Genomic DNA, 21,851 nt, shown 5'->3' on the forward strand with positions numbered 1-21,851 from the left:
TGTAAATACCAAATCGTTAATCTCTGCCCACTATGAAATAACATCCTGACCGGAAAAGTGTGCTGGGTATGGTGAGCCCCCAGTACATGCTGATGGATTGAACAACTGAATGAATGGGGGAGGGAAGATGCTGAAAGGGAAGTTGAGCGGGGAGCTGAAGAGAAACTTTGCCTACTTTACAATTTTGCTTAGAGCCGGACCTGCTGACTGGTCTCCACAAAAAGGAAAAACAAAAATCACCAGAAAAGAAAGTTTGCTGTGTGGAAAGATTTAAACTAACAAAGGAAAAGGAAAGGGCCATGAGGGCAGGGAGACACGTGTTTGGACACATCCCCTGCTTGGAAGGCTGACTCCTGAAAAGACCAGGATCTGATGAGTGTGCAGGAAACCCTATTGCCCTGTCAGTTCCTACTAACCACCGGGTGCATTTATTTCTCCTCTCAAAGCATGAAGCAGAGGAACCAGAGAGGGTGCCAGGGCCAAGTGAAGGCATGGACATATATTCATTGGCTCGTCTGGCCCTGTCTGCAGGATGGAAAGCATTACACAGAGGCAGCACCCTGACTCTCTGTACATCCTACCTAGAGAAAGAAACATTTCAACTGAAACTGACAGTCTCTTGAGCCCCGGTATCTGATTCTCACAATAATAACCCTCCTAAAAAATTCAGTCCCTGAGAAATGGCAATGGACTGAAAGAGTGCCTCTCTATGAAGATTAAAAGTTTAGAATATTTTTCTAATCATGAACAGTGCTAAATAGGTATCTGTTAGGATAAACCATGTGAAGTTGCTAGGGTTAGTCCATTTTTTATCTAAAAGAGCAACTATTTCATGTGGTTCAACCTGATATCTGTCTCTGCAGGCTGATGAAATGCTTTGGGCAAAATACCACCATAACAATAAATCTTACTTTGAATATGTCCCCACTACTCCTTCTACCTCAAAATCCTAGAATGTTTCTATGTGTTCTTTGAGAACGTAATTTTGGGGGATTCAAGCAATTTCTGATTCCCTGGGGGAGAAAATAACAACTATATTCCTCAACAATGTACCCAGCATTCAAACCAACCATCAAATGCTCAAAGCTTAAAGAAATTCAGAGAGGGAGAAATCCCCTTAGCATGGGAAGGATGAAAAGAGTATTTTACCGTCCTGTAAATGTGGAAGGGCAGAGTGAAGCTTATGTTGTCCAACTCACTTGTTTTATCATGCAAGCTAAGGGGCTTGCTCAAGGTCAGGGCCAGAACTGGAGTTCAAGGCAGAACCGGAGCCAGACCCATCATGTGGATTGAACTAACCGTTTTCTGAATCAACACACACCATGTATGGAACTACCGGTAAGAGGACTTTACGGGTGAAAATAATTTCATTTGTAAGACGTAGAAAAATGCTGGACACAAGTTACAAGAATTTGACTTCCCAGATATCAAAATAATAACCCAATAGAATAAGATGTGAAAAAAAACTCACCAAGAAACAAGGAGATTTTAGAATGGCGCATTTAGAAGAAGATACTACGGCAGGACCGAACGGCAGCAGCAGAAAAAACTGATTTTATAAGTGGCTCGGGGAATTGAAAGAAAAAAGCAGCATATGTTTTGATAAATGCTTTTTTGAGGATGGTGGTATTTTACCAGAATTATATAATCTGCTTATTTGTGCAGCTGGGAAATTTTCACTTCCATGAGTTATTCTTTGAATCATTTGTAGTAAGTGCCTACTGTATCTCCAGCAGTCTTCCAGGTATCTGGATATATCAGTTAACAGACAAAAATCCCTGCTCTTAGTGAGCATATATTCTAACTGGGGAGGCAGACAACAAACAATAAACGTAAAACACAAGTGAATTGTATGGTCACTTAGAAAGTGATATGTACCAAGGGAAAAAAAAGATCGGGATACTGGGAAGCTATAGCCATGAGCAGGGAGGGATGCATGTCGGGGTTTTCAGTAGTATAGCCTGGGCAGGTGTCTTTAAGTGGGTGGATTTGAATAAGGGCTTGAAGAAAATGAAGGCTGTTTAGGGGAAAAGGGTTCCAGTTCTTGGCAGGTCACTAAGGCAGACATGTGGCGGGCAGGTGTGAGTGGTACCATCTGCTCTGTAGAGCTGGTGCCATCCCAGTTTCTACAGCATGGCCAAGTCTTTTACATATAACAAGAAGCCTTGAGTGATCCAATGTGTCCACATCATGCTATGCCAGAGATGACAAATCCATATAATGGACCTTTGAGAATTTGGCTGTGGTCCAAATGCCTGTGGTTGTGTGAGTCTCAGCTGTGGCCTTTATATTCACTCTTCAGAGCTTCTGTGGCCATGGCCACATCTCAGTGTGACAACAAAGAGCCCCCAGCTCAGGTAAGGGTTTTAATGACTGAACTCAATGAACCACAGTTAATCCATTCATTAACTTAGATATCAAATATCAGAATGGTAGCTGCCATAGCAGGCAAAGCATATGACTAGAATAAGATTACTCATCATCTATTACTAGTTCAATCACATACTAACTTATTGACTCGGAATAAATGGCTCAATTTCTCTATGCCTCAATTTTCACTACTGCTAAATCAAGATAATACCCTTTGCTCAGTCTATTTCACAAAGGCGTGGTAATATTTAAGTGTAATGATTTAATAAGTATGAAAGTATGCTGGAAGATATAATGCACAAGGAAATATGGCTTAACTAAATATGGCTTAACTATCTCTCTGCCCTCAGAATACAGCATAATGAATGGCATTCTATAAATGTTTTTTGAGTAAATAAGCAGACAAGTAAAACTTACTGTGTGATGAAAACCAGGAAAAGAGTCATCCCATTGGACATAACCTATGTCTACACAATAGAAGTAAAGATAATATTTAGCATAGCTACCTTTATAAATCAAGCCAAATAATATATTATTTTAGATTTTCACTTAAAACTTTGTTTAAGCAGGAGTTATTTCAAAACATGATAGAAAACTATAGACTACTCTCAGTTTAGCTTGTTGAGTCCTTTGATCTAGAAAAATACCTATATTCTTACCCAAACCAGGAAGAAGAGAAGGCCAAAGAAAAAAGAATTGCAATATTGCTCAGATGATCAGTATAAAAAAGACATCAAAGAAGGAAGAGGAGGAGGAAGATAAATCCTTTTCAATAATTTCAATATTTGGAATATAAATAGCCATTGGATTGGTTGAATGTTACAATAAGATGTAAAGGAGCGATAAAAAGTGTTTTGTCCTCTAGCTAAGATGTTTCAGGTGCCAAGAATTCTGCCCAATGAGTAGACAAAAGGAATGCTCAGCTGAATCTAACACCAAGCTATTTGTAGAATAAAACTGGATTTTGTTAAAAGTGCCTACTCAGCAAGAAATCCACAGGCTATGGCAGAAACATCTCTCTCTCCCACTGAGAGAGCATTTTTTTTACTACTTGAAATCATAAACAGATATTTTGAAAGCTTGTTTTGTTAGTTCTGTTTGCTCCACCTTGGCCAGAATCAATTTTATCAACATCCCCATTAGTCATGGAGGGGTCCATGGAAGCATTTCCAAATAGTTCTCACTGATTTCTCCTAATGAAAGTGTTTAGGGACTTACTATTGTTATCTCTTTTCTAAAATTGTCACTTCCCAAAGCACCACTCTCTGTTGGAAAAATTCTAGGAGTTGTTGGATCTGTTGAAACCATGAAGCAACTTTTTCGATTATCTAGATAGCTATTCAAGAAAGATCTATACCTAGCTGCTGTTTTGAGATCTTTTTCTTCTTCAGTTTGTCAAAAGCTGCCAAAAGAATTTTTAAAAACCTTTTTTTAACCAGAAAATTGACCTCAGATTTGCAATCTCTAGTCTTTTTTCTCCTACAAATAAAAGATACGATGTAAACAGTTAAGCTTCTTCTGCTTCATAAGAATCAACTCTAATCCCATTGGCCATCTCACAGGGTTTGGGAAGACCTTGTTCAAGGTTCACGAAAGACCAAAGCAAGTCAAGTGGATGTCTCAGCATCAACCTCTGGATCCCCATTGCCTGGATTCAAATCCTTACCCACCATTTCCTAGCTTTGTGACCTCGGACAAGTTACTCATGGTCTTTCTGTCTCAGTCTTCTCACCTGAAAAATGGGAATAATAGTAATACTTATGTCATTGGTTACTCATCCTTTCTCTGCCTCAGTCTTCTCATCTGCAAATTATAAATAATAGGAATACTTATGCATTAGGCTTATGGTGAATATTCAATGTGTTAAAATTTAAATTTATTAAATCAATATGAAGATTCGGTGCAATTTATGTAAAAGATTAAATAAGTTCTCAGTTAAAGATCAGAAGAGTGCTGGGCACATGATGAAAGCTACGTGTGAGTCTGCCATGACGTAACGGTGATGATGATAATGGTGATGATGAAGGTGATGACTCCTCTTTCTTGAATCCTTCTCAAAGCATACATGAACCATGTTATTACCCAAAGTGATCAAGGACGAAAAACTCAGTGACAAGCATGACATAGAGAAAAGAGCAGTGAAACACTAACAAGTAACAGAATCCTACAACCACAGAGGATATTCCACTTTGTTACCCAGGAACTTTCCAACAATTCCCCATTTTTTCCTTTTCCAATACGGGAAAAGTCTCTTCAGATTCCAATCAGAAAATTCCTCCTCTCACCCAAGAGGAAACTATAATCTCTCACATTGTCGCCACTGAGGACAGATCACAGGGGCAAAGGAGGTGAGTGCTGATCAAGGAAGGCGGGAGGAGGAGGCAGTGAGAGAGCAAACAGCAGTCCTGGGGAGAGGACAGCCGCACCCAGTCTTACGTGACTGTCCACAGCACAAGGAGGAAACTGGAGGGATAACACTGCCCATGGAATATTGCTGATTAAAAACCACTTGAAATGAGACAGAAATTACAACAATCTGCAAAAGGAATATAGACCACAATAAAGAAAGTGACATTTCACCCAGCACGGGACATATGGATCAGCAAAGCTGAGACAACTCAGGACAGGGAAAAATCCAGACCTACTTCAGAGCTACAGTGGGCTCAGGATAGAGGTCTGTGTAGCTGCTGTCTGTTACATTTGCATATTTTAACTGTAGAGTAATAGTTAAGGGTGATTGAATACCTACCGTATGCTAGGTACCAGTCTAAGCACTTTACTTGTCAATTGCAGGCACATTTTAGGGAAAGGGGATAGGGGTTTAAAATAACGTAAAGAATTCCTGTTTATAGCAATCAAAAGAGCCTAACAGAAACAAAATTAATTAACACACCTATTCAAACAATTTCTAAAGAATGCCATGTGCATTATAGCCATTTTTTAATGCAACTAATTGATAAACTCTCTGCACAGGTCTCTGTGGCCACTGGCAGGCTAACCTCTCCTAGCAATTGAAAAATGAAATAATCTACCAGCTAAAGTCTAACATGATATTTCCCTTAGAGATGCTGATAGAACACAGAATCTGGAGGTTGCCAATATAAATTTGCAAAAACAGAAAGCATCCCTTACTCTCAAAAGCTTGAGAAATGCTTCCTTAAGCAGAGCTGAACTGTTTTTTGTTTCATTTGGTTGCGTTGTTTTAAAGGACTTCTCAGAACTTTCAGTGGACTAACAAGCATGGCCAGTCCATGAGAAAGGGACATCAGAGACAGGGTTTCCCAAATTATCTGGTAAGAGAATTCTTCCCCACTACACCTACAGCATTTTCCACAACTAAATTGTGTTTAGTAAAACACTCTTTAGGAAATGCTAGTATGGGCTCATTTTATTATTTCACCTAGAATCTAGCCTATTCCAAACCCCAGATTTTTATCTACATCCTTCAGAAAGAAAAGAATCAGAAAGAAGCATCCAACTTATGTCCCTGGTATATTTTTTAAGGTAACACAGCTGCTGTAACAGATAAATATCAACATCTCACTGGCTTCATACAATCACAATCAATTTCTCCTCAAGCAACTGTCCAATGCAAGTGAAATCACCCAGGAAGCTTTGGAAAATTCTCCTGTGCCCCACTCCCAGGCATTCTGATTTGGTTATTCTGGAGTGCAGCTAAGCATTGGGAATTTTTTTAAGCTCCCCACCCAGGTTTCTGGGCTGGCCTCTGAGGGGCCTGTCTATGTTGGAAAAGTTTCCTAGATTATCAGTCATTATAAATGTCGTTTCAAAAGTTGAAAGGAGTAGGGGGGGAGAGAGAGAAACTTTGTAGAGAAGAAAGGATCAGTGAACCAAAATTAGTATCTGTAAGTGCATGAATCTCCCATTTAATTTAGTGTCATGAGACATGCCCTGTTTTGTTGATAAGTCCAGACCTTATCCTTCCTGGTACTGGGTCTGACACTTTTCCATCATGGTTTCCAATAGGACTGGGAACACCATCTAGTATTTATTTATTCATTAAATATTCATTGTTTCAGCAGCAGAGGGCAGTGATTGACAGTACTGGCTCTGGAGTCACATCGTTTGAATACTAGATTTACCACCCATTAGCTGTGTGGCCTTGGATAAATTCCTTAACCTCTCTGCCTCAGTTTCCTCCTCTGTAAAATGGGGAGAATAATCCTGTTCCACCAAGCACTGTGAGAATTAAACAACTAAATCCATGGAGAGGCCTACAATAGTGACTAGCATGCAGTAAGTTTTCAAAAAGTGATGGCTACTATTCTTAACCATTTTCATGATTTTCAAGTGCAGGCTCTCTGCTCTAGGCATCAAGGGGTACAAAGAAGATGAGGCTATATTCTTCTGTCCTCAAGGCATTCACAGCTGGGCATGGGAGACAGACAGACAGATGTGACCTCAGCTTTCATGGCATTATGTGCAAAATTGTGGGAGCATCTTCAGGCTGTGGAGGGGCAGCACAAGAAGGCTTCCTGGAAGGGGTAGCTTTAGATCTGGACCTTAAAGGGTAAGACTGAACCTACAGGCTCAGTCACTTGTTACTGAAGTGGCATGGAAAAGAAGAAAGAATGAGTCAAAAACCCACCTGTCAGCATCTGCAAGGAGACTTTTCTTGCAGTGGAGTTTACCCCGGGTGAAGCCACCACCTCCTGCAAAGTTTCTGCAACATTCATTCCACACCTGGGACTGTGCCCACTTGTGGGCACTCCCCCAACCCTGTTCGACAGCAAGCTTGAACCTTTGTATTGGCACCAAAAGGCCTGCAGTGTTCCATGGTGTGGTTGTGGAAATGCTGGGAGGGCCGCAGGGCAGCAGTAGGCAGGACTAGAGGTGGGGGCAGAGTAGAGAAGAGGAGAGGCAGGACCGTTCTGAGAGTTTCGCAGGCACAAAAATCCCGGGCCAAGCCTCTGCCTCAGCCCCTGCAGGATATCCTGTCATTCAGCCAGGATATATAGACCATTCACAGTGGCCAATTTCACCAAGACTCCTGGATTTGCCATTTTTCCTTTCTGAAGGCAGGTCTCACCTATCTCCTGGTTCGATCTAGGAAAAAGGAAAGGAAGGGATTTAAAAGTAAACACTGAAATGAGAAAGAATTCACTGGGAGTTTATCAAACTAAGTTAAAATAGCTAAGTCAGCCTGCAAGGTGCTTGGCACAGAGAAGGAGCAAATATTTCCTCATCATGCTACAACATTTAGTAATCTTTTGTCTTGGATTGGTTGTACAAAATTTCTGCTCCCCAGCTGAAACCACAGGGCAGGTAAGAGGAGACTTTCATATTTTTTTCGTTTGTTAATTGTCATGATGTGTTCAAAAGCTTGTTTTCCTCTATTGTCATGGGTAAAGGGTGAAATCTGGACTTTATAAAATACAGAGAATGTTTGCTGAGACTAAGTCCTAATTGTAACGCACCGTCTTTCTGAAGGTGCGCTAACCCGCTTGCTGCTCTCCTGTGCTGAAGTGCCCCGCTGTTGTTGGGATCTCTAATTTTAGTGCTAACGATCCTCTTTCCAGTGCAGATGTTGGCATCCTGTTTTTCATTTGTTCTAATAGTCTCATTATTGTGAATATCTACCATCCCGTCTTCCTGACTGTAGAAAATAACTATGGCTGTGGAGAGATGGTCTGGGGAATTCCAGGGTGGATATCTCACTAAGGAACACAAGTATCAGAAATATTTCCAAAATCATCAGGCCTTCACTCTTTCATCTCTTCTGCCTTCCACTGAGTTGTAGTAAAAGTTCCCAGGGAGGTCTTACCAGTAGCCCCTGTGAAGTACATCAGAAGACGGAACCCTCAAGCAAGCTCACCAAGGTGTCGTCACAGAGTGAGGCCAGCTGTCAGTGAGACAGCATGTGATTTCTGATCCATCAAGAATGAATCTTAACCATGATTCTGCACCTGTGCCTGGCAAATTTTTATCAAAACCAATTTTATTACAGTTGGCTGCATGCTCTGATAATGTTTTCATGAAAATATGGGAAGCTGGCCTAATGGCTTTGAAATTTGGTAGGGTTGAGTTTGAACTGTGGATCTCATTTTTCTGTTGAACAAATAGGTCTGAGGATTAGTCAGATCCTCCACAGCTGTTTGACCCCGAGCAAGATTTTTATTCTCTTCAAGCTTCAGTCTTGCCCCTGACAGTGCTCCACAAATGGCAGTAATTATCATCACCATCATTATCTTCTTAATCACCATCATCATCATCACCAAGTGTTTGCATTCATGCAGAAATCAGACTTTAACTGATTTAAACAAGCTGAGTTTACTTTCCAGAGAGGACAAGTCTGTAAATACTGTATGAGAGAGAGACTGAGCCATTTCATTTGAAAAGGGCAATTTGAAGGTCAAGAGGTTTCTTAAGAAGAGGGTTTTAAATCTAGCCCACAAAGAAAGAAAGAAAAGACAAAGTAATGTAACCCCACATACTTATCCAAATATGAAACCCTCATGTAAAGAAAAGCCTGCTTTAAAAAAAATGTGGAGGTGTCATGACAATTAAAGGAGGTTAATTCAAACTATACCTAAGTGTAGCTTTGATTATTACTCAATAAAGAACCTTCTAGTGCTAGTTTGGTTCGTGATGATCACCAAATGAAAGCTCCTGGTAAAAACAGAGATTTCAGTTTTCTATATTCCACTCAGGTGCAGGAAAGAGAAAGGGCTAATCAAGGAATCACAAGACCAGTAACTCACAGGGAGACCTTGGGCAAGTCACTGCAACACCCCTCACCTCAGTTTTCTTCCAGCTAAAATGAGGATGATGATACCTGCCCTACTTATCTTCAGAGCAGTGAAGATCAAATAAGATGATACCTTTGAAAGGATGCATAACCAATAATTGTTCTGAAGATGTAAAGTTTCTTTTTATGCAGACTTTATATATTTCAATGAACTTAGAAGCAGTGGTGACATTTCCACCATGCCTAGCCTATTGCTGGGCCCGTGGATGAGCTGTGGGATAACACAGAAGCATGAGACACGATCCTGCCCAAGAAGGGGGTTTTAATGGAGTACAAAGACCAACAAAATGTGCTCCACTGGGCCAGCCACAGGAAGAGTAGAAGCTGAGAAAAGGAAGAAAAATGAGTGTAGTTTTGTGAAAGAGGTGGTGTGAAACACGGCCTTGAAGGACATGGTTTAGGTAGCCCAGTGAAGGGGAGAGAATATGCCAGTTAGGAGAGGAAACAGGTACAAAGGTAGGTGAAGAGTTACAGGAGCCAGCATTCACCACCTGTGATACTTCAGACATTTTGCCAGGAAATTTGCACCTGCTTAAATGACCTTCATCATTCAAAGGTCTCAATAACCTCACAAGTGGTTATTAATATGTCCTCTTTATAGGTGATGGCAAAGGGTAAGCAATTCATTCGAGATTGTACACTTAGCAAGATATAGAGTTTGACTCCAAATTTAGGTCTTTTAATCCCCAAATTTATTCTCTCTTAGTTGCACAAAGCTGCTTCATCTTAAGCTTGATGGGGAAATGAAGAAAAGTTGAGGAAAGGGAGGCATCTCTTGCAGAGGATCAGCCTCAGCATTATGAGCAACAGGGGATCCTAAAGACAGTGCTAAATTGGGTCTGGATCATTCAATTTAGCAGTTACATCTCCACCACCTTATGCTGCTAAATAACTGTTTCTAGCGCATCTGTCTGATTTCCCCAGTTCGTTCATTTAATCAACAAGTATTCACTGAGCACTGCTATGCGTCAGATACTATTTTATGGCTTAGGTACAACAGTGAACAAAACAGAGAAAGATCCCTGCTCTCCAGGAGCCTACTTTTCAGTTGGATTGTAATCGAAAGATTGCCAATATCTTTGAAACAGTAACTATCCTCCTCAGCACTGGCACAATGCTGGCTCCACAGCAGACATTCCTGTGGAATCAATAATGAAAGAACATCCTTGAGATCTGCTGATCTATGACCAATTGACCTTGAATAACCTGCTTTAAGAATTTTTCACTTGAGAGTGTATTCTGCAATATATTTCAGGTTCCCCACTTGAATAAATGTGGGTAATAACATTATCTTACCTTGCTCGACTTCAGACTCTAGCTCAGGTATGGCAAATGTATAGTGCAAACAGTGGCTCTTCTTTCACCTACAGCCATGGCAGACATTGCTTATTGATCTCAATACTCTTTCCAGATAAGATTGAAAGGAGTAAACCAGTCATTACCAATCAACCTTATCACCATCCCCGACGTTTCATTTGAGATGATTGGAGACATTCCAGTGAAGAAGACTGGCCATGCTAGATGTTTTGCAAGACTCTGATAACAGGAATCAGGAATTAATGTTCTTTTGTATATTTACACAGGCAAGAAGATGTGATAGGAAGTCTCTTCTTACAATTAGGACCGAGTGCCGGTCCTGCGCTCTCAACCTTGGAGTCAAGTGCCCAGATGGTTACACCAAGATTACCAATGGCTCTGTAGGAGTTCGAGATTGCAGGTACTCATGAGAAAATAAATGTGCTGGAACTGTGAATCCAACTTGAAACTCCCTGTCTCAAAAACTGCAAAGCATTTCTATGACTTTTCTCTTGCTCTAAGACAATAAGCCCAAACTTAGGTAATTCACAATTTATCAACTTGAGTCTAAAATATATATTGTTGACCGGGCATGGTGGCTCATGCCTGTAATCCCCGCACTCTGGGAGGCTGAGGTGGCAGGATGACTTGAGATCAGGAGTTCGAGACCAGCCTGTCCAACATGGTGAAACCCCATCTCTACTAAAAATACAAAAATTAGCCAGGTGTGATGGTGCATGCCTGCAATCCCAGCTAGTCAGGAGCTTGAGGCACGAGAGTCACTTGAACCCAGGAGGAGGAAGTTACAGTGAGCCAAGATCGAGCCACTGTACTCCAGCCTGGGTGACAGAGTGAAACTGTATCTCAAAAAGTAAAACAAATAAAATATATATTGTTATTCATTCATATTTTAATACAAAATTGACTTATCTTGTATTGAAATAAACATAAACATTCTCTTTTCATCTTGCCTGTATTTTGAAAATCTGGGTTTTCTTTAATTTGGAAAGAATTCTAGTCTTGAACGTGTTAAAAGCTTTGAGTCTGGTAGTCATATCGTTAGCTATAGACCTTGATACTAATTAGAACTCGAAGAAGGGGAAAAATGAATTACAGGATGGTTGCATTTTATGTAAACTTTGCATTCTTGAAGACCTCTTGGGATTCAAAACTCTGATAATTCAAGGCTAATTCTGGCAAAGGATGGCAAGTGGTTCTGCTCACTAGCTAATGGGTGCAGCCATGGGGCTCAACTGCAAATGCAATTTGTATTTGCTCAGCCTGTTTATTTAGAAATCAGATAGTAGTCAATGAGTTTGCTTTTAATTCCGGGTTGAAGGTTTTTTTTTTTAATTTTGCACGAAATGAAACCTTAACACTATTATATCACACTATTTTAAATTCACATTTGCTTAATGTGACCACACTGCATTCTAAAATCAAAATCATCATTTTAAATAAAAGTTTCCCAGCATTAACTAACCTAGAATTAGCAAGCAGTGGGTATCATCAGGTGGGATAGTTTTTACCTGTTCCTCCTTTTGGAGGTTAGATTCGAATATAATGATTGAAGTTCATATGGTTCGTGATTAATGTCTCTGCATAATCAGGACTTGCAACACTGTGATTGCCCCTGATTCTTTCTGGAAAAAAAAAATTAATAAGCATATGCAGCAGTTAACCCTCAATTACTAAAACTGAAAACTTTTTTGTACTGGCTACTTTTTTGTTCATAGCCAAGGTGGACACTTGGTTATATCCCAACACACAAACACAGAAACACACACACACATACACACATAGGATAAAATTTTTGCATTCAGAAATGTTTTAGATTTAAAGACTTTGGTCTATCATTAATCTATGCTGGAACAAACTCAAGATTGGTTCTTTTGTTTTATGTTCTTTGGTTCTGTTTAAAAATCACTTTATTGAGATACTACTGACATACAAAAACCTGAACATTCTTGATGTACACAACTTGATGAGTTTGAAGATAAGTACAATCCATGAAACCAACATCACAATCAGTGTCATAAATATATCCATCATCTTCAAAAGTTTTCTCCCGCCTCTTTTTTGTGATAAGAACGCTTAACATAAGATCTCCTCTCTTTGCGATGTTTAAGCATATATTACATTATAGTTTAGGCACTAAATCTCTAGAATGTTTTCATCTTTCGTAACCAAAACTTTGTACCCTTCAAACAATACCTTCCCATTTTCTCATCCTTCCAACCCTTAACAACCACCATTCCACTCTATTTATATTCCTTATTTAAGTGGGATCATATAGTATTTGTTCTTCTGTGTCTAGCTTATTTCACTTAGCATGATATCCTCTAGGTTCATCCATGTTGTCGCAAGTTACAAGATTTCCTTCTTGTTAAGGGCTGAGTAATATTTCAGTGTATGTATATACCACATTTTCTTTATCCATTCATCCATTGATGGATGTTTATGTTCCTTCCATGTCTTGGCTATTGTGAATAATGCTGCAGTGAACATGAGAGTGAAGAGATCTCTTTAAGATCATAATTTCAAATTTTTTGGATATATAACGAGAAGTAGAATTAATGGATCATATGGTAGTTTTATTTTTAATTTTTGAAGGACCTCCATACTTTTTTCTATAGCAGATATACCAATTTACATTTTCGCTGACAGTGTACAGGTAGGTGTTCCCTTTTCTCCACATCCTTGCCAACACTTGTTGCCTTTTGTTTGTGTGCTTTTTATAATAACCATCCTCATAGCTATGTGGATGTATCTCATTGTGGTTTTGATTTGCCTTTCTTTGGTGTTTAGTGATGTTGACCACTTTTTTATATATCTATTGGCCACTTGTATTCTTTCAAAATTAGTTCCTGAAGGGATATGTGGTTCTGCCCTTGGACTCTCTTTCTGCCCATGTTCGTGAAGAGGTGTCCCTGCCACTATTCTCAACCATTCAAAAAAAGTCAACTCTATCCCCAACTTGACTGTTCATAAAGTATGCGACTGTGCTGTTAATCAGTTATATTTCAACGACGGGTTGGGGAGGACAACCTTGAATTTATCATCACGTTATTCTTAACAGCAGCCCAGTTGAAAGAAATGGAAAGAAACAACATTTATGAAGGATTGTCTCTAGATACACTAAGTCTAATCCTAGAATAAGCCATGCCCACAAAGATCTCTTTAAATAGACAATGGTGTTTAACCTCCATAGAATTGTTATTCCAGACCTGTATCTCAGCCAGCACTAGAAACTCTTCTAAGGAACTCATCATTTTATTTCCTACTAGGATATTGTGTGAAATGTTCCTTGCTGCATTATACTGCCTCTGCCACAGGCATTTCTTCATCTGCAGTGTCTCCAATAAGTATGCTAAGCCTGAGCAATGCGTTTGCTTTAAATCCACACATGCTGTCCATTTTGTAACTCATGATCTCTCCCTTCCTGCATTGACTGCTAGGACACTCAGTGATAAGTTTTAAGCACACCTCTAGCATATGCCTAGGCCTTAATATTTATTTCATCTACTAACTTCACTTCTTTTTTTTTTTTTTTTAATTTATTTATTATTATTATACTTTAAGTTGTAGGGTACATGTGCATAACGTGCAGGTTTGTTACATATGTATACTTGTGCCATGTTGCTGTGCTGCACCCATCAACTCGTCATTTACATCAGGTATAACTCCCAATGCAATCCCTTCCCCCTCCCCCCTCCCCATGATAGGCCCCGGTGTGTGATGTTCCCCTTCCTGAGTCCGAGTGATCTCATTGTTCAGTTCCCACCTATGAGTGAGAACATGCGGTGTTTGGTTTTCTGTTCTTGTGATAGTTTGCTAAGAATGATGGATTCCAGCTGCATCCCAGTCCCTACAAAGGACTCAAACTCATCCTTTTTTATGGCTGCATAGTATTCCATGGTGTATATGTGCCACATTTTCTTAATCCAATCTGTCACTGATGGACATTTGGGTTGATTCCAAGTCTTTGCTATTGTGAATAGTGCTGCAATAAACATACGTGTGCATGTGTCTTTATAGCAGCATAATTTATAATCCTTTGGGTATATACCCAGTAATGGGATGGCTGGGTCATATGGTACATCTAGTTCTAGATCCTTGAGGAATCGCCATACTGTTTTCCATAATGGTTGAACTAGTTTACAATCCCACCAACAGTGTAAAAGTGTTCCTATTTCTCCACATCCTCTCCAGCACCTGTTGTTTCCTGACTTTTTAATGATTGCCATTCTAACTGGTGTGAGATGGTATCTCATTGTGGTTTTGATTTGCATTTCTCTGATGGCCAGTGATGATGAGCATTTTTTCATGTGTCTGTTGGCTGTATGAATGTCTTCTTTTGAGAAATGTCTGTTCATATCCTTTGCCCACTTTTTGATGGGGTTGTTTGTTTTTTTCTTGTAAATTTGTTTGAGTTCTTTGTAGGTTCTGGATATTAGCCCTTTGTCAGATGAGTAGATTGCAAAAATTTTCTCCCATTCTGTAGGTTGCCTGTTCACTCTGATGGTAGTTTCTTTTGCTGTGCAGAAGCTCTTTAATTTAATGAGATCCCATTTGTCAATTTTGGCTTTTGCTGCCGTTGCTTTTGGTGTTTTAGACATGAAGTCTTTGCCCATGCCTATGTCCTGAATGGTACTACCTAGGTTTTCCTCTAGGATTTTTATGGTATTAGGTCTAACATTTAAGTCTCTAATCCATCTTTAATTAATTTTCGTATAAGGAGTAAGGAAAGGATCCAGTTTCAGCTTTCTACTTACGGCTAGCCAATTTTCCCAGCACCATTTATTAAATAGGGAATCCTTTCCCCATTTCTTGTTTCTCTCAGGTTTGTCAAAGATCAAATGGCTGTAGATGTGTGGTATTATTTCTGAGGACTCTGTTCTGTTCCATTGGTCTATATCTCTGTTTTGGTACCAGTACCATGCTGTTTTGGTTACTGTAGCCTTGTAGTATAGTTTGAAGTCAGGTAGCGTGATGCCTCCAGCTTTGTTCTTTTGACTTAGGATTGTCTTGGAGATGCGGGCTCTTTTTTGGTTTCCATATTAAAGCAGTTTTTTCCAATTCTGTGAAGAAACTCATTGGTAGCTTGATGGGGATGGCATTGAATCTATAAATTACCTTGGGCAGTATGGCCATTTTCACAATATTGATTCTTCCTATCCATGAGCATGGTATGTTCTTCCATTTGTTTGTGTCCTCTTTGATTTCACTGAGCAGTGGTTTGTAGTTCTCCTTGAAGAGGTCCTTTACATCCCTTGTAAGTTGGATTCCTAGGTATTTTATTCTCTTTGAAGCAATTGTGAATGGAAGTTCATTCCTGATTTGGCTCTCTGTTTGTCTGTTACTGGTGTATAAGAATGCTTGTGATTTTTGCACATTAATTTTGTATCCTGAGACTTTGCTGAAGTTGCTTATCAGCTTAAGGAGATTTTGGGCTGAGACAATGGGGTTTTCTAAATATACAATCATGTCATCTGCAAACAGGGACAATTTGACTTCTTCTTTTCCTAACTGAATACCCTTGATTTCTTTCTCTTGCCTGATTGCCCTAGCCAGCACTTCCAACACTATGTTGAATAGGAGTGGTGAGAGAGGGCATCCCTGTCTTGTGCCAGTTTTCAAAGGGAATTTTTCCAGTTTTTGCCCATTCAGTATGATATTGGCTGTGGGTTTGTCATAAATAGCTCTTATTATTTTGAGGTACGTTCCATCAATACCGAATTTATTGAGCGTTTTTAGCATGAAGGGCTGTTGAATTTTGTCAAAAGCCTTTTCTGCATCAATTGAGATAATCATGTGGTTCTTGTCTTTGGTTCTGTTTATATGCTGGATTATGTTTATTGATTTGCGAATGTTGAACCAGCCTTGCATCCCAGGGATGAAGCCCACTTGATCATGGTGGATAAGCTTTTTGATGTGTTGCTGAATCCGGTTTGCCAGTATTTTATTGAGGATTTTTGCATCGATGTTCATCAGGGATATTGGTCTAAAATTCTCTTTTTTTGTTGTGTCTCTGCCAGGCTTTGGTATCAGGATGACTAACTTCACTTCTGATAGCACTTTAGATATTTCCCCTGTATGTTCATTGTTCTCTGATTTTTTCGTCCGTTTCTCACAATTAAGAATAATCATAATTAAATTTTTTGCTACCTAGAAAGCCAAATGTGTTCCATCTGGATATTTTTAACGGTAGGTAAGTATTAAGACCTAAACTGAAAGCTAAGGCAGTTCTACCACCTGAGTAACTGCATTGCTCTTATCGTGGTCTAATGTCCTCTGTTTACCTCCAAGGTACACCTTTGAGGTCAGAACGTACTCTCTGTCTCTCCCCGGATGCCGCCATATTTGTATGAAGGACTATCTCCAACCTCGGTGTTGTCCTGGCCACTGGGGCCCAGACTGTATAGGTAAGTGGCACAATGGTTGGACTTTGAGACTTGCTTCTTTGTGTCTCATTTCATAGAAAATTGAGATGAAGGAAGCCCAATAAAAAGAAGAATACTAACATCCATTTGTAGAAATTTCTGTTAGTCTACATGTAGAAAATCTTTCTTGCCCTGTTAGCTTTCACAAAGCAATCTACTTTACTGCTGATAGAGATCTCTCTTTAAGAGAATTCCTCTGTAAGCCAGAAAAAGGGACAATTGAAAGGATATCCATTTTTATTTTAAAAGATATTTGCAAAAGAAAGGAAGTTAAAACCTGGGCTATTATGACCCCCAAATACAATTTTCTTTAAGAAGAAGTTTTGTTGCAATGTCTTGAAGACTGTAGTTATTGTTTGGCAACCAAAATAATTATTAAATATTCTAAAAATTTGTCTTAGGATGGAATATCAAACTTTAAAATGGTAAACTTAAGACACATCAGGGTAAAGAAACAGTGTAAAGTTAATTGTGTAGATATGCAGATACACATATACATAAAAATTAATTCTGACCAGGTTTTACTGTAGGAAAAACTACTAGCAAAGTCTGAATCAATGGTATAGTTAGACTTCCACGATCAAGCATAGCATTTGATAGCTGAAATTGAACTTTTATGCTTAGTATACATACTAACACTCAAATAGTGACTGAGTCCTTGCTACCTGTGGAAATTATGTCAAGTCTTCTTTTTTTGGGTAGGAAAAAATCAGGTATTTTCATTTATGAATTTGCAGTTCATTCCCCATCTTTTTAGATAATGAAAACATCTCCTTAGGATCCACATAAAAGGAGAGATTAGTTCTCTTTTGCTTTGTTTTTGTTCTGATTAAAGTAATACAAGAAAATTATATACAGCTTGTAAAGTTTAGAAAGGTATAAAGAAACAAAAAACATCAGTTTATATTCTGTTGCATATAGGAAACCTTAAATATTTTGGCATGTTTCAGTCTTGGCTTTTTTTTCCCATATAACTTGTAAATAGTTGAATCCATACTGTATGCATAATGTCTTTTGGGGTTTTTTTTGTTTGTTTGTGTTTTTAACTAACAATTAAATGAATAAACGCTTCTATTTACTCAATATTGCTGACATTAGGTACCACAGAGGTACTCAGCCTATATTACCTGATGTAATTTTTAAAACAAATCTTTGAGTTAGACATTTTTATCCCCATTTTGCCTGTGAGAAATCAGATTTTAAAATTATCTTTTGCCAGTTTCCTTTGGACTGGTAAGTGATAAAGCAAGTTCAAGTTCAAAGCTGCCTGGCACCTTTCTGCTCTGTCCTACTGCCTAGAGCAAACCTGTTCAAAAAGGAGAGCCTCAAAATGTGTTGGTAATGTATTTTTTGATTGGCAGGTCCTTTCTGCCTTCCCAGGAAATGCCTGGATTAGACTTCTTGCCCTAGAAAGGTCAAGGTTTGGGGTTCAAGAGATCCTGCCAATGGCCGGGCGTGGAGGCTCACGCCTGTAATCCCGGCACTTTGGGAGGCCGAGGCGGGCAGATCACGAGGTCAGGAGATCAAGACCATCCTGGCTAACACGGTGAAACCCCATCTCTACTAAAAATACAAAAAATTAGCCGGGCATGTTGGCAGGCGCCGGTAGTCCCAGCTACTCAGGAGGCTGAGGCAGGAGAATGGCGTGAACCTGGGAGGCGGAGCTTGCAGTGAGCAGAGATTGCGCCACTGCACTCCAGCCTGGGCGACAGAGCGAGACTCCGTCTCAAAAAAAAAAAAAGAGAGAGATCCTGCCGCTTCTCTCTGTTAACTCGTCTATACTCAGTTTTACCTCAACATGTTGGCACAGCATATTTCTAAGAGTTTAGCAAATAAGAATCAGGTGTCTTTTAAAGCAATTAACTCAGACTTCCAGATTTTAAGAACTTTTTTTGTGCCAAATGTGGTCATGATCATGTCTAGGTCTTATAGACATTTTGATACAATAGAAAGAATGTTTAGATTTGCTTTTCTCTTTCTAACCCATAAAAACAAATCTGATGCTAAGTTATTAATCAGTCACATTGAAAACAAGGAATGGCCTTGTCCAAGATGCAGAACAAAAGTCAGCATGTCCAACATAATGAATGACAAAAAACAGCCAGGAGGGCAAAAGAACACTGGGCCAGCAGCTAGAACTTCGTTCCACCACTTACTGGTTGGGGCAAGTGACTTTCTGCCTACTCCTCATTCTCCTCATCTGTCAAATGGGAGCTAAAAGTCCTACTTTACAAAACTGTAGTTGAGATTTTAAAACATTAACCTAGGCGATAAGACTTGGCAAAGTCTATGACAAAAAGAAGGACCTTTATAAATGTTTAATGAATAAATGAATCAGTGACTCACAGTCAAAATTGACCTCTGATAATGAAAGATGAATAAAATGACACTCCTTCTCTAAATCCTTTTTTAACAGAGGGTAACTCTTAGAGCATGAGTAGGCAAAGAGGATTCAAGATCTTTTAGCAGGTTTATGCCATCATACTGTACTATGTGCAGGCAAATGTGGGAAGGTTCACATCTACAATCAAAAGAATCTAAAAGGGTACCTGGGCATGGTGGCATACGCCTGTAATCCTAGCTACTCGGGAGGCTGAGGCTAGAGAATTGCTCGGGAGGCAGAGGTTGCAGCGAGCCAAGATCATGCCACTGTACTCCAGCCTGGGTGACAGAGTGAGACCCTATCTCAAAAAAAAAAAAAAGAGTCCAAAAGCATTCTTTGAATGCTCAAACATTCCCTTCAGACAGGTCTTAAAGCCAGAGCAGCAAAACATGAAAACTGGGGCCTGGACATTATTTCTACTGTCCTTTCACTGGGGCAAAACGGTACTCCCCGTTATCTTCATCTTCCAAACACACTAGATGTCTCGAAAGGCTTCCTTCCTTTGGCTAGGGAAAAAGATAAATCCTCTACTCGGCAGTATATTTTACCTCTCACATTTTGTGGTGATGACAAGCAAGACCTTGACTATCACTTTACATTTCCGTAAGGATAAGGCCATTTCAGAGCTGCTGACATGGGTCTATCCTTCTTTCTGAGGAAGCACATTCCCAAGCTCCAGAATGGCCTTGTTTCCAAAGCAAATGGAACATCCACTTCCTTTTTAATGCACTGACAAATATGCAACACTTCTGGGTTATTTCAAAACTATATCTTACTCAAATTGGGAAATCACCCTATGGTCAATGCTGAGAACTTGGAGAATGTAAAGAAACACAATGAAAAAAATTGTGTCCATCATCTTCTAAAATTAAGAACAAAGCATGAATTCTCACTTGGGGAAAAAAAATAAGGAAGGTGTTTCTACCTGGATGTAACCTGCTTCTCCCTAATTAAAAATTACACTACTTTACCAAATGTGCACATGGAGATCTTTCCTCACAAAAATACGTTTCTACTTTGGAACTTAATCATGTCTGAACAGCCGATATTCTATTTGGGATGAAATCTATTTTTTAATTTGAACATCCTACTTTTTTTTTATTCTGCCATGAATGGTAATGGATTTGTGTAACAACTCAAAGTAATGGAAAACGAGCATGTGCAAAGGAGTTACACCCAAACTCAATTGTGGACAAAACAATCTGATTATTTCAAAAAGAAATAGTCTTGATTTTTCTTTTTTAAGTCAATGTCATCGAATTTTCTAAATTTATTTTTTATATCATGTTATTTGCATTTCGAGGCCTCTTTTTCTTTCTCACTGCATATTTCTTGCCATTCACTATCCAGGTTACAAATAATAGACCACAGGGATTTGAAACCATCCTTTTAGGCATTTCCTTTTTTGCTTTGAGTGACAAATAATGCTGAGTTCAGTTAAAGAACATATTTCACTTCAGTTTCCCAGGAAGACAAATCCAACAAGAGCTTTAAATGGAAGACTGGGTTGGATTTTCTGCCTAGCACTGTGCACCAAGCTTTTAAACAAAGGTGGTGACGTGGAATAGGCACCTCTAGAGTTTCTTAGGAGATAAAGTTACAGAGAAGTCCCTGGTCTCTTGTGGGGCAGGAAGTGTATTATCTTCCTTTAAAGAAACAGACCAGCTGTTGATTTGCTGACGGCTTATAATGGTAAAGCCTCCTGCATTAGGAAAGTCAGGATGCAAGAAACCACCAGAGTTATGGTGACCCGAGGAAATGTGATAATGACCTAGAATAGTCTTATCAGCTTCTTGAGCCTCACAATGCATCGGAAACGTGCCCTTGTAGCAAATTCTATAATAGCTCTTTCAAGCATCATTGCTAGGAATGTCAATTTTACCATAGCTTTTTCTAACGGGGGCCTGAGATGATAGAAAATGATTTGAAAAGCAGGAAATAAATTATACTGTTTCCTTAAAATTTTTATTTCATAACCAAATGAACTGTTTTCATAAATTGTTAAAACAGTCTATCTAGGCCATAAAATGAGGATTCTTCATACCCCCACATTCCTGCTACCTTTTCTTCCAAGTTCCTTCCAGCATTGGCCAGCTCATAAAAATCAAGCATTTATTAAGCACCTACTATATGCTGCACACAATCAGATATATAATAGGCCCGACCCCTAATCACATGTATAATAGGTCCCTATCCCCAAGGAGCTCACAGACTAATGAGGAAAATTGACATGGGAGCAGAGGAGGAAAAACAATTGTACCTGTGAGCCCAGGTGAGGACACTGGGACTTTGAGGAGTTTTGCAGCCTGCCCAAAGAGAACCAGCTAATAAGTGTGGAGCCACACCAGCAAACAGGGACTGTCTCACTGCAGACCCCAGTTCTAACTCATTACTCTCTCCTGCTTTCCAAAATACCTGGTTGTGTTGCAGGCTCAACTTCTAGGAAAGTAGCCTTCCTCTAACTAGCCCAACCCTGGAATTCTTGCTTCCACCATTAGCTGGGTGCCTGCTCTGCCTGGGGTTGGTTCCATGACACCTGAGCTCCCTTCTGAGAAGCAGCATGGTTTTACAGTAAGATCGCAGACTCCAG

General features: G+C 39.5%; 1 protein-coding gene and 1 non-coding gene across 13 annotated transcripts in view; both read left to right on the plus strand.

Moving 5' to 3' along the window:
• The first annotated feature begins 7,371 nt into the window (after nt 1–7,371).
• STAB2 (stabilin 2) overlaps nt 7,372–21,851 on the plus strand; it is a 175,529-nt gene continuing 161,049 nt past the window's right edge. For all 12 annotated transcript variants that reach the window (XR_012420541.1, XR_012420539.1, XR_012420540.1 and 9 more), the window contains exons 1-3: nt 7,372–7,656; nt 10,723–10,856; nt 16,745–16,860. Coding sequence is in view for 3 of the 12 variants with exons in the window: in XM_065524724.2 (XP_065380796.1) it covers nt 7,579–7,656; nt 10,723–10,856; nt 16,745–16,860 (328 nt within the window). In the remaining 9 variants the exon portion in view is untranslated. The remainder of the gene's footprint in view (nt 7,657–10,722; nt 10,857–16,744; nt 16,861–21,851) is intronic.
• On the plus strand, nt 11,942–12,073 carry LOC123567771 (U8 small nucleolar RNA). The gene has a single exon (XR_006690874.2). It is a non-coding gene; the product is annotated as a U8 small nucleolar RNA (small nucleolar RNA).

The sequence above is a fragment of the Macaca fascicularis genome, chromosome 11, assembly GCF_037993035.2.
Source record: "Macaca fascicularis isolate 582-1 chromosome 11, T2T-MFA8v1.1".
NCBI lineage: Eukaryota > Metazoa > Chordata > Mammalia > Primates > Cercopithecidae > Macaca > Macaca fascicularis.